General features: G+C 37.3%; 1 protein-coding gene across 1 annotated transcript in view; it reads right to left on the minus strand.

Moving 5' to 3' along the window:
• The window catches only part of pawr (PRKC, apoptosis, WT1, regulator), a 78,257-nt gene that overhangs the window by 13,025 nt on the left and 53,035 nt on the right, over positions 1-12,197 (minus strand). Inside the window, exons 3-4 of the mRNA XM_052120458.1 lie at positions 7,893-8,024; positions 3,447-3,475 (exon numbers count right to left, since the gene is read on the minus strand). Of these exons, the coding sequence (XP_051976418.1) occupies positions 3,447-3,475; positions 7,893-8,024 (161 nt within the window). The remainder of the gene's footprint in view (positions 1-3,446; positions 3,476-7,892; positions 8,025-12,197) is intronic.

The raw sequence follows: 12,197 nt of genomic DNA on the forward strand, positions 1-12,197 counted from the left end.
AAATCTGTGGAGTGGTTAAAAAATGAGTTTTCATGACTTCAACCTAAGTGTATGTTAACTTCTGAATTCAAATGTAAATGAGACTTTGGTGCATATCTCGTCCAACACTTTTTGTGCTATGAATGTGTACAGTATGATACATCAAAATTGTGCTGCTTGTTGAGGAAAGATGTGCTATTACTTTTTAATGCAATCTGACTCATGATTTTCACCTGGAGGACAATAAAATGGGCAAAAAAATCCTATTGACTGAAGAAGGAACCATGTCAAGGGAGTAGAATATCAGAGAATTGGAGATGGACTCTTTTGATTGGAATCAATAAGTAACCAACTAATTTACCCAGAACACCCTAGCAAACACAAAGCAATGCCCTGGGATCCACCCAATACACATTAGCATCATGGTAGTGAGTTATGCATAACTCTAGTTTAAAAAATGCAATTGGACCCATCATTTTTCAAAGACACAGCTGTTTTGTTCAACAACAAAGATAACAGAAACGTTATATAAATGAAATGTTCAGAATTCTTAAGAAAAAGGTAATGTAATGTGTCCGGTATGGTGAGATATATTTTACTGTGGCTCTAACAGTGTAGTGTTGTTTGTTGTAGCTGTGAGAATGAAGCCGATGTCCAATCTGATTGTTCATGTCCTGAAAATGTAACAGCCACTCTGTAGCATTAGTCCCTTGTGGAGAAGAAACAGGAGGAGGCAAAGGTAATGATCTGCTCCTGGAAACTCAACAGGGGTGTGTTTGTGAGTGAAAGATTGAGAGAGAGACGGTAAAAGTAATCACTACAAATATGTTGGCCATACGATCTGGATGCACTGCCATACAAAGCCAAAACAAAGTAACTATGTCAACATTGAGACCAATTTTCTTGCTTAATGTGGATTGTAAAATGGTCTCACTTCATTGTCACTGAATCTAAGCAGAGTTGAGTCAAACAATCAGAAATAACTATTTTGCTGAATATATCACAATGAGAGTAATTTAATAAATTACAGCAGCGGTATAAGATTTTGGTCATTCCTAGGTCAAAAACACCACAGTAAACAATAGCAGACATATTCTACCTATCTCTGGTGCTTCAGAAATGTTAAATACAGCAATTTGACTGTAATTTCATTTTGATCATTAGCTCCTTTTGTTCCGATTCTGTAAACACAAACAGCATTGTGAGCGTGTTTGTAGCGATCTAACTGTTGGCAGCTGCTGGTCCTGCCACCCACCTGTCGCTCTGGCTGCAGCAGAGCACTGGGTGTTTCACTGTGAGTATCAGGGCAGAAAAATGGACAACTAATCAAACAGACAGACTGAGCTTCAGGCCTGAATTTCTTGTTTCATACAAATGCATGAGGCCATGTGATTGTAAATTGGGAAGTCTGATCCATTTCAGCAAATCAGTTTGTTCAGAAGATTTCCGATTAACTCAAAAAAGTCATGGAGTCATCACTCGAAAGTGTTCGCAAAAGTTCTTAGTGCAGAATTTGTCTTCATTTTGTGGTAAAATAAATATTAAGTTTAATACTTGAAACTTACTTAAAAGTTGTCACCCATCTCACGGTTTTATTCTCAAAAGTTCTCCTATACAGTTCAATGACTTACAAACACTTTGTAAACTGTTTGATAGACTCATTAAAAAAATAAATAAAAAACAGAATAATTTGTAAACCGACATCAATGTGTAAAACTTTATAAAACTATAAATGTGAAGGTTGTTAAATGTATATTTTCTTAATAAATGTGAGTGGTGGGGGGCCTGGGTAGCTCAGCGAGTATTGATGCTGACTTCCACCCTTGGAGTCACAAGTTCGAATCCAGGGCGTACCAACTCCAGCCAAGTCTCCTAAGCAACCAAATTGTACCGTTAGCTAGGGAGGGTTGAATCACATGGGGTAACCTCCTCGTGGTCGCTATAATTTGTGGTTGTCCCTCTCTGTGGACCGCGAGTCGTGCATGGATGCGCCGGAGAATAGCGTGAAACCTCCACACGTGCTACGTCTCCGCGGTAACAAGCTAAACAAGCCACCATGTCACATGGGGCATGTCACTACACCACCACAAGGACTTAGAGCTCATTGGAAATTGTGTATTCCAAATTGGAAAACCAAAAAAAATTAACTGGTGCTTAAAATAAAAAAACACTAAGTGTTTGTTTTAGGATAAAGACAAGGGGGAAAGTCCAATTAGGTCTCAAAGTTTTTTTTTTTTTTCAAATTTGTCTGCTCAGCTTGATACATACAGTCCAATTGTATCCTTTAAATGGGAACAAATTCAGGCCTGACTTTACTGCCAACTAAGAGAATGAAAGCTCTTCTGGCACTCTTAAAACGGCTCTGAAAATGAGTCCAGTTAAGCCATGCTGTCGTTTGACAGGCTTTAAATCCCTTTCTTCTGACAGGAGTCTTCTTTTTCAGCAGTTTTTCTCAAGCAAATGTTTCTTTTTACATTTCATAGAAGAAGTGAGATGCGTGCATGGTCCAGAGCTGTGGTTAATGACTAAAACTGAGGCTTTAATCCCTTCAATCTGCCAGTGTGCAACGTCAGCGCAAGGCTGGAGAAACTCACTACCCACTGATAAATACGAGCAGTGTGGGGTAGAAACTAGTGGTAGTAATTATCAAGCAAGTACTTATTATGTAATTAATTTCTAATTTCTAAAACTAATTTCAGTAGCATAAAAGTAAGGGGACATTCACACAGAATGTGTTTGCGTTCGTATGTGCCACTTTTTAATGTTTTTATATGTAAACATGTTATACAGAAATTTCTGACCATTTGACCATCTTGCTATTTTTTCAGCATCTCGCACAGAAGTCCTGCATTTCTTAACGTAAGAATGTATTCGGTCTGAACAGCCCCTAACTCAGCTGATTCAAAATAGTTTTCCTGTAACAAGCTATTCATTAAAAATTTTACATCACTTTTTTATGTTGCATTATATTTCATACAAAGCCTTGCAACCAAGCAAGCTGAGGTGCTAATCAAACATGCTATCCTAGGATGTCTCATTCACATTAGTGAGTCAGTTCATTCGTTCAGTTCACTTTAATGCACTGGTTCAAAAAACAGTTACACACATTCCATTGCCATTTTCTATCTTCTTAGCATTAATAATATATTTTTTTAGTTATTAGTGTATATTTATGTGTATTAATTTATTAAGTTTAATGCTGTCACCCTAATTCATATAATTGTTGTGGTCTCAGATAAATAATGCTCTTTTTAACAGAATCAAAAAAATCTGACAAGCTGATATAGTTTCAATGTAGCTAGCTACAGTTTTGTTAGCAGTTTGTAGTGTAGTAGCGGACTACTTTTTATAAGGGTAGCTTGAATGTTGTTGAACTACTATAACTTGTGAGTAACTTGTAGCTTGGCAAGCTACCATTTTAAAATAGCTTCCCCGACACTGAATATGACAGACACATTTACGCTCACCTTTTAAGAGATCTGGATCTCGGAGTGTCCTGAAAGAAAGAGCAGAAATAATGAGAACACACCTCAGGCATAAATCGGACAAACAGACAGACGCTGAAAAATCAAAACATACACACAGAACAGCTCCTTTTCTATTGCTCTTTGAACAGCATGACTCACTCTATTCATGTGCTCCTTTTTGAGATACAAAAGCAAAACACAAAAATTGAAGAAGACAAAACCCAATAAATCCAGGCACTCCGCTGGACAGCACAGAGCCTTACGGTTGTGTTTGCTCTAAAAAAGACATCAAAACAAGCTCCATCATTGTGACAGCCCACCAGTTATGGTTATCATTCTCAGATGTTCACTAAAGGGCAGAGAGATATCGAAATCCATAACACCAAAACTTTACTTTTACAGATTTTAAGTTCTATCTCAGTAGGGCAAAACCTCACAATGAAAGTCTTTTTTTGTTTTTCTTTTTTAAATCAGCAAAATAATAATGAATTGGCTAAATGTTTAGGTTTATTTTACTATGCTTTCAGGTACCAATAATTGTGTAGCATTGCCAGCTCTGTTGAACATAAGTGCACAACATATGCAAAAACATTCAGTCTGGGCCTGATTTAGATTCAGTCTGGGACTGGTTATTTGGAGATGTAGTCTGAGAGTTAATTCTACAATACTCAGGAAATACCTGAGGTTAAAGTGCTTTATTCAAGGGTTCAATGATGATACAGCAGGTTTTTGCAGGACCAGGGAAATCAACTGCAGAAATCTTTATTTTGGTATAACAAATTAAAATTGAAGAGCAAAGAAATACAGCAGAAAGTGGTGCGAGTGTGAAAATACAGAGAGAGAGAGAGAGAGAGAGAGAGAGAGAGAGAGAGAGAGAGAGAGAGATTAAGAAAGCAAATATATTCATTGTATGCAGCCCAATTTCAGTTCTCATAAATGGCACATTGCTTAAAAAGGTGTTTGTGGATCTGACAGGCTTTGTGATTTTGACAGCCAATTTAAAAAGGTAAAATCTCAGAAGGCAAATGTAATAAAGTCCAGCAGAGGCCTGATCTGTCATTCCGGAGCTGTGTTCATGTGCCCCAAATCTTTCCTGTTTTATACGATAAACATTAAAATACTGTTGGAGACAAGCAGCCAGGCCTGTCCCCCATACACATTATCCACACAGGCCTTGTACGACTTAACGCACATGCTGAAAAGCCTTGAGCTTACAGTGCAGATAAATAGACAACAAAAATTGGGAACTTTACATGTCGGCTGGAATTCTTTTTAAAGGAAAATAGGTTTAATTGCACTATACAAATTCTGGTCTTCTCCATAACGATCCTAACAGGCGCCTTTGTCAGGTGAAAATTACACTGCCACTATCGCATGGTTCTTATTGCTGGGGTCAGCTCTGTGACACATGGGAAATCCTTCCCAGCTCATCTATGTCTTCACGCAAGAAGTGCGAATTAAAAATGCAAATGAGCATGATTTGAGGCTACGAATTAACACCACATGGTCACACAAAGTCTGCATCTCAAAACATAGGCTGTGTCTTGTTTGGAAGGTTGTGTGCTAGGTAGGACGTGTCCTTTTAAGGCTGCAGTATACAGAGCGTCCTCCTTTAAACAAGCCTCATTTAAAGGAGATGGCCTTCGTATAGGACAAACATAAATGGAACGTAACATGGTTGCTATGACAGCACGCCACTCTTTAACAAGTGTGAGCACTTTGAGTGAGAAGGGAACAAATGATGCTCAAAAATGCTGTCTAAGTAGGCAGCTCATTAGGTTTTGAGACATAGTGGCCTTTGCATGACAACGTGGAGTTAATATTTGCCTTTTTTGGGTATCGATTTGATCATTCTTTTATTCCATTATTCTGTGATTATTTGAATGTTGGTAACATAAAATAGATAGTATAACGCTGAAAGGACTATTTTGAGCAGCTGTTTCATTATTACATCCACTCCAGCCCCTCTCTCCTGGTAAAGAGCAGTACAATTGCAGATTACACACACACCAGTTTGATCGCACGGCTCAGGGACATGATCAAACCGTGACAAACCAATATAGGCTGCATTCCCCAAAAGCATTGCAAACTGAAGTTGAGCGTAGACCATTGGCGCCAATGCTTACGATGCTTTTGGGAAACACAGCCCTGATCATATGTGCGAAGTTACCACCACAATGCATTTGTAATTGGAAAATAAACGAGTGCAACGTTTCTAAATCGAGAAACTGTAAATCTGTAAATGTTAAGTTAAAACATTTAGATTAAATTAAGTGGCACTAACCCATGTATATTCTGCAGAGGCAGTGGGATGTGTCCAAAAGTTAAGGTTGATGGTGTTTCCCCCTTTGGCTTGAAATCTTTGTAGGCATTCACGGCAGATGGGTTTTCCCAGTCTCCCAAATCTCGTTACGTGAATTCAGACATGGGTGTTTGAAGCATGGGGAACCACACATTGAAAAATAAATTATACCATGTAAGGGGCAAATTCTAAACAGCATTTTGTGCTGTTCAGGGCACTACTTGAAGGGTACGCCACTCGAAAAGACTACATTTTTTATGTTATTGCAGACATAGGTCTGGTTCAAATGAAGGTTTTAGAAAAAATATTTACTACCACACATATAACATAACTTGCGGTACTACTGTATTAATGGTACTATTGTGTAAAAAATACTGTGACACCGGCATTACTATCACGATACTACCTTATCACCAGTATACCGTGCAACCCTAGTAGGTAGCTCACTAGGTTTTGAGTCACAGTGGCTTTTGTGTGACAATTTTAACTTAATTTTGAAATGTTTTGGCATTGAATTGAAAGTTCAAGACATCTATGATGCACAAATATGCGGTCTACGTTGCCAGCTCAATAGGTTGAGACAGTTCAAATGTGGAAGTACTAGAAGATTTTTCTGCTGCTGAGGCGCCACACTGGAGAGAGATGATTCTGTGGAATGTTGCATACGGTTCTGCAAGTTCTAGTGGTTTTCTGGTACAAGAGTATGTTTTCCTTGAATGGCAGAAGAAAAGAAAGGTAAAGTCCAGCTTAAACAGAAGCAGATGGAGGCCTTAAGCCAATCAGGACTTTATTAGAGGGAGAACTAGCAAAACAGCACACACACAGAGCACCTAAATGGAAATTCCTGTATAAAATATCTAGAAATTATACAAAGTCATAAAGCTTGAATCTTTTAATTTACTGTGAACGAAATGGGACAAAGTTGCAGGGCTAAATTACCAGCAGCCTTGAACAGACTCCAAGTCCATAATCTGTGAACCTGAGAGACTCATGTCAAAGAGCTGCCAGGCCTTTTATGAATATTCTAGAAAGCTCTGTAGGTTCCGGTCATGTGTAGTGGCTGGATAGAGAGCAGTAAAATAGCGCACAGAATTCCAAAAAAGCCATTTCAAACAAATTATAAATTGAGCAGATAAAAAGCAGCACCTTTTTGGGACAAATGTGTTCGTGTTAATCTACCATCAGTTCTCATACCATACCATAGACTAAACCATCTGACACCTGCAAAAATTACATACACTATAAAGTTAATGCATTTCACAATAGCATCAATGTTGGGGTACTACTTGAATGTATAAAAAATTGGCTTCCATGGTAATTCATATAATTTCTAATGTATTTATTTTTGGTGTAAACATTTACGTTACACTATAAAAGTAATATATAACGAAATGTTTTAATATGATGTTGGGGAGGCGAGAGCATGGTCGAGCGTTCATCTGGAAAGACAGCAAGTGGTAAGGGTTCTCACCTCAGATGAACTGCTGGAAATTGCTTGTTTCTGTGTTCACAGTGAGAGACAGGGAAAATAAAAGGGGCCAGTCCTCAGAGTGTGCAGACAGAGCCCAGCTGAGAAGCTGTTTGTGTGTTGGCCGCTACCATTAAATTGAATCTTCACCGTTGCACTCTAAGAGAACGCGTTTTATTTTGCATCAATAAGTGGCAGTTCTGAGTTGGCAGTTAATTTCATTGAACCCATTACAGATGTTTTTCAAATCCTCTTTAAAAATGCTTTTGTTGTGCTTTAGGGTCTGATTCAATATGAGAAGATTCCTGATGAATTCTGCAGAAAGCAATATAAAACTGGTGCTTCTAGTATTTTGTATCCTTGAAGTCCTTAAACTTGACTTGGTTTCAACAGCCATATCAGGTACTGTCATTTACAACCATATGAATGAGGTAAATATAAGACAGTCACCAAATGTCTGGTGTAATGTTATTTTTCTGCTTTGCATTGTGGCGATAGGAACAGTGAGTGTCGACTGGAAAGCTTTCAGTTTTGTCTCATGTGATTGTGGGCTTTTCTTTGGTCAACACTGCCTCTGTAAGGCAGAATGGTGACTGCACTCAAAACAAACCCTCTAGAGGGAAGATAATCCTGACATCACCAAGACAAACACAAACGCACACACACTCTCTCTTACCTGTATTGAGTGGCCTGCTCCGGGATCAGGGGTCACTGCTTCATTCTGGACTGTGTTGTGCTGTGTAAGAGTTTCGTCTGTCTTTATCTCCTTCTCCTCACCACCATCATCATCATCAAGCTCATCCAAGCTCTGCAGACAAATTTCAAGTTGGATTTTTTATTTTTTTTTGTATTATTATTATTATTCAGATGTACAGTAATACAGGTTCAATTGGAATGGGGTAAACATGGTTTATGCAGATCACAATGTGTTTTGTCCACTGAATTATAAATAAATACGATAAAATAACAGTTATAATAAAGCATATCAATGTTTGACAGGAACAAATTTAGTTTGTGGGTTGCACTTCATGCAAATGTAAAATTTAACCAGTTAAGAACACTTTTGAGAACCGTTTGTGACTTCAAAACACAGACAAGACAAAAGCACAACCCCCCCTATATACAAACAGACACAGGAAGTGTGCTGCCGAGCAGTCTCCGTGGAAAAAGTCTGGGGGATTTTTGAGAAATGGAATGTCCAAGTGCAAACAGCACTGAAAAAATGTATTTTTCTTTTTTGCTCAGTATTTTTGTCTCGTTTTCAAAAAAAAAATTCAACATCCCAAAAAAAATTCCATAAGATATTATTTCTTGTTTTCAAAGAAATCTAACAAAAATAGCTTTATGCTTAAAACAAGAAAAATAAAAAAATGATATATATATATTTGCCAATTGGGTAAGAATAAAAAACTTAATTTAAATGCAAAAACACGTTCACTGTTCTTACCCAATTGGCTAATTTTTCCTTTTCTTGTTTCAAGCAGGAGCCCATTGAATGGCTGGGAGGGTAGAAATAGCCTTACAAGGCTAAACTGGAATGTAAAAATTTGCACAAGCTTTCCGGCCAGCCAGTTTTATCAACACTTCTTAGGGATGGGCCAAACTCTGCACATCTCACAGGCACACAAACACACATAAACACACACACACACACACACACACACACACACACACAAATTAATGCATAAAAGAGGTACTTGTACACACACACACACACACACACACACACACACACACACACACACACCGTATCCTTTTCACCCTCCCCAGGGATCAGTAAACACACTTCATCAGCTCCGCTGCATCCCTAAAGAGGTCGCTTCAGCTCCTCAATGCCCATCAGCCAAAATGAGACAGTCCCCTGCCTAATGACGATCATTTATGTCAATTAAGACATGAGGAAAGTTATTGTCACAACAGTAAATGACAAAGACATTTTCAAAGGAAGCCATTACTGTATAAATATATAGCTATATATACTCATAATAAAATTGACCTTAAGAAAAAGGTAAAAGGCTAATAGATCTATTAACTTTGAATAGCAGCCATTCCTTTCCATTTCTTTTAGTTAATCCGTTTATTCTAGCTCGAGTCTGGCAATGAAACTTTTATGTGCAGTAAAGAGGTCAATTTAAGAGAGGCAGAACATTGTGTAAGATTGAATGGCTTATTGGGGGTTTGTTACTTTTCTGGAAAAAGAGTCAATTTCCTGCACCGCTAATCTGCAGCTCCATGGTAAAAGAAATTATCTTTTGTGACTACATTTGCTGTCAGAACTGATGAGATAAAGACTAGGAATGCACCGATACCACATTTTCACTTCCGATCCGATATATGAAATCTCAGTATTGGCCGATACCGATCCGATACTAGTGTTGTTTTTCATAATCAGTTTAGAATAAATATCTATACCTCACTGAGTGATGTTAATTATATGTAAAGAAACACAAACATCTAACTACACATTATTTCAATATAAATGTACAAAATATTAAGAAACACGTTAATGTTAACTAGTATACTGGATAATGTAACAGTAATTCCAGCCTAAGTCATCGGTAGAAAAGTTTTTTTATTTTTTGCAAAACATTCAAATTGTATCTGGGCTTTAGATGTCTTTTTTTTTTTTTTTGTTCAATGTAGTTGTAAGATATCAACTCACTTGTCATTCTCGCAGTTATTTTTTGGAACCCATTAAAATTAAATATTGTTATAATTTGTAAAAAAATATATATATTAAAAATAATAATAATACATTATTATTAACTTTTAGAATTTTAAATACAACAGTAATATATTTAAATCGTGCAGCTTTAACTTTAAAACCCTCAGGCTTTTATTTTGACATTCTGAACTCTCCTGGAAGTCCTGTAAGTGTTTGTTTGTAGGCAAGTTCACAGTATTTTAATTTGTTTCTTATTCAAATGCACCTCTGGCACAATTCTAGATATATATTATAAGTGAACCGAACTACTGAGCATCTAAATCTGAGATGTTGTTCATGAGTAGCGCTTAAATGTTTCACACAGCGTGAAGGCTAAAAATAGCCACGAGTGTGTAAACAGAGCAGCGTCATTCAATCACACGCTGGAGCTGCACGTGCATTTGACATATTTACTTCTTAAACACAGCCTTTTTTGATTCACAGAGCTATTGCACATCTTCAAGTGGCTTTGAATAAAATGCACGAGTCATATGAACTGCTTTAATGGTGTTTCTATGGTTATTTTATGTCATTTCTGGAGCTTGACAGTAACAAACATGACTAACGCACAGTATCGGATTTGGATAGGGCTCGTCGGACCGATACACGATCCATCTAAAAACATTAGTATCAGAGCAGATACCGATCCAGGTATCTGAGCATCCCTAATAAAGACGCTTTTATATTGTGTTGTTATCGCTCACTGCAAACAACAGCGCAACCTGTGTAGTCCAATTCATGAAAATGATTCTTATGCAGACAGTTCTTTTAATGAATCAGCCAAAAAGAAATGACTAATTATTGGTTTGAATCAGTCTATGGGGCATTCACACCGAACGTGTTGTTGCGTAAAAAATGCTAGATGCAGCACAACGAATGGAACAGGATGCAGGTGTCTCAAGACGTGTTTTAAAAAATAATTATTTTCATTAAATTGACCTGGCAGCTTAAAAACATGCCGCTCCTGTGCGAGATGTTAAAATAAACAGTGAGACGTGGCGTAACAGTCAAAAAAAACATCAGTCTAATGCATGTTTACATTGAAAAACAATTAAAACCACCACAGACGGATGCAAACATTTTTGGTGTGAACACCCCTGAATGCATTTCTCACTGAATTTGACAGAGCAGTAACAGCTAACTCACTCACTTACTGACTAGATGTTTTTGATGTGTAGTTAACAAAAACATTTCACATGGTATTTTCATTACAAAAATGAAATAAATATGTTACAAAAATAATATTGTTTTGTTTAGTGTGTGGTCAGGATCAAGTGCAATACCAGAATTCTGTAGGAAATTCATGAGTATGAAGCAGAAGCATATGAAACTAGTTTTCACACAAATAAACATCTTAGATCGTCACACCTTGAACCCTCTTGTGTCTTTGCCACAAGGGAGAGGAGCTTCATTTAAAACAGCCCATCTGTGCTCATCCTCTGCTTTATTAGGAATGCAAGTGCGGGTAGTATTTCTGACTCGTCTGTGGAAAAAAAAGATCCACTATCCATCATGTTAATACTCCTTTCCAGGCGGTACACATGCTCAACATGCCTGACCCAAAACTGAAGTCTTTCCCCCCGTATCAACCTCCAGACTAAGATGCTTCTCCGTCTTGTATAACAGTATTTTTGGCATGGAAAAGTGGCAAGCCCTATAATTAATCTAACAGTCCGAAATCATGAAAGAGATTCTGTGGTAATATTGAACGATATATTCCTTTAAAGATTTATAAAAGATCTTGCATTTCATGTAAATTCTTTTCACTTTTAATAAACTAGATTTTAACATTTTTGTGTAATAAGTTCTGGGTGGCTGCTAAGGGGTTACTAGGTGGTTGCTAGGGTGTTCTCAGTAGTTGATTTCTAGCTCAAGTCAAAAGAGCCCACCTCAAGTTATTAATATTATAGAATTGTTTTGGTGGTTTAGGAGGATTTATTTTTTTAGATTATACACTAGTAATTACAAGGGTATTATGCTATACGTGTGGTTTATGAGGACACCCCAGTAGTGTCCCAGTAATTTAGATGGCTTAAAAAAAAAAATTTGGAAAATGTAAAATACCAAAAGTTTTCTGAGATGGTTAGGTTTAGGTATAGGGTTAGTGGATAAAATACATAGTTTGAACAGTATAAAAATCATTATGTCTATAGAGAGTCCTGGTAATGATAGGAGAACCAATATGTGTGTGTGTGTGTGTGTGTGCTTAAGTAAATATGGGCTGAGTTGGCCATGGCTGCTTGGTTGTCAGAAAATGGTTTATGATTTTCTTGCATA

Source organism: Xyrauchen texanus, chromosome 47 (genome assembly GCF_025860055.1).
Source record: "Xyrauchen texanus isolate HMW12.3.18 chromosome 47, RBS_HiC_50CHRs, whole genome shotgun sequence".
Classification (NCBI taxonomy): domain Eukaryota; kingdom Metazoa; phylum Chordata; class Actinopteri; order Cypriniformes; family Catostomidae; genus Xyrauchen; species Xyrauchen texanus.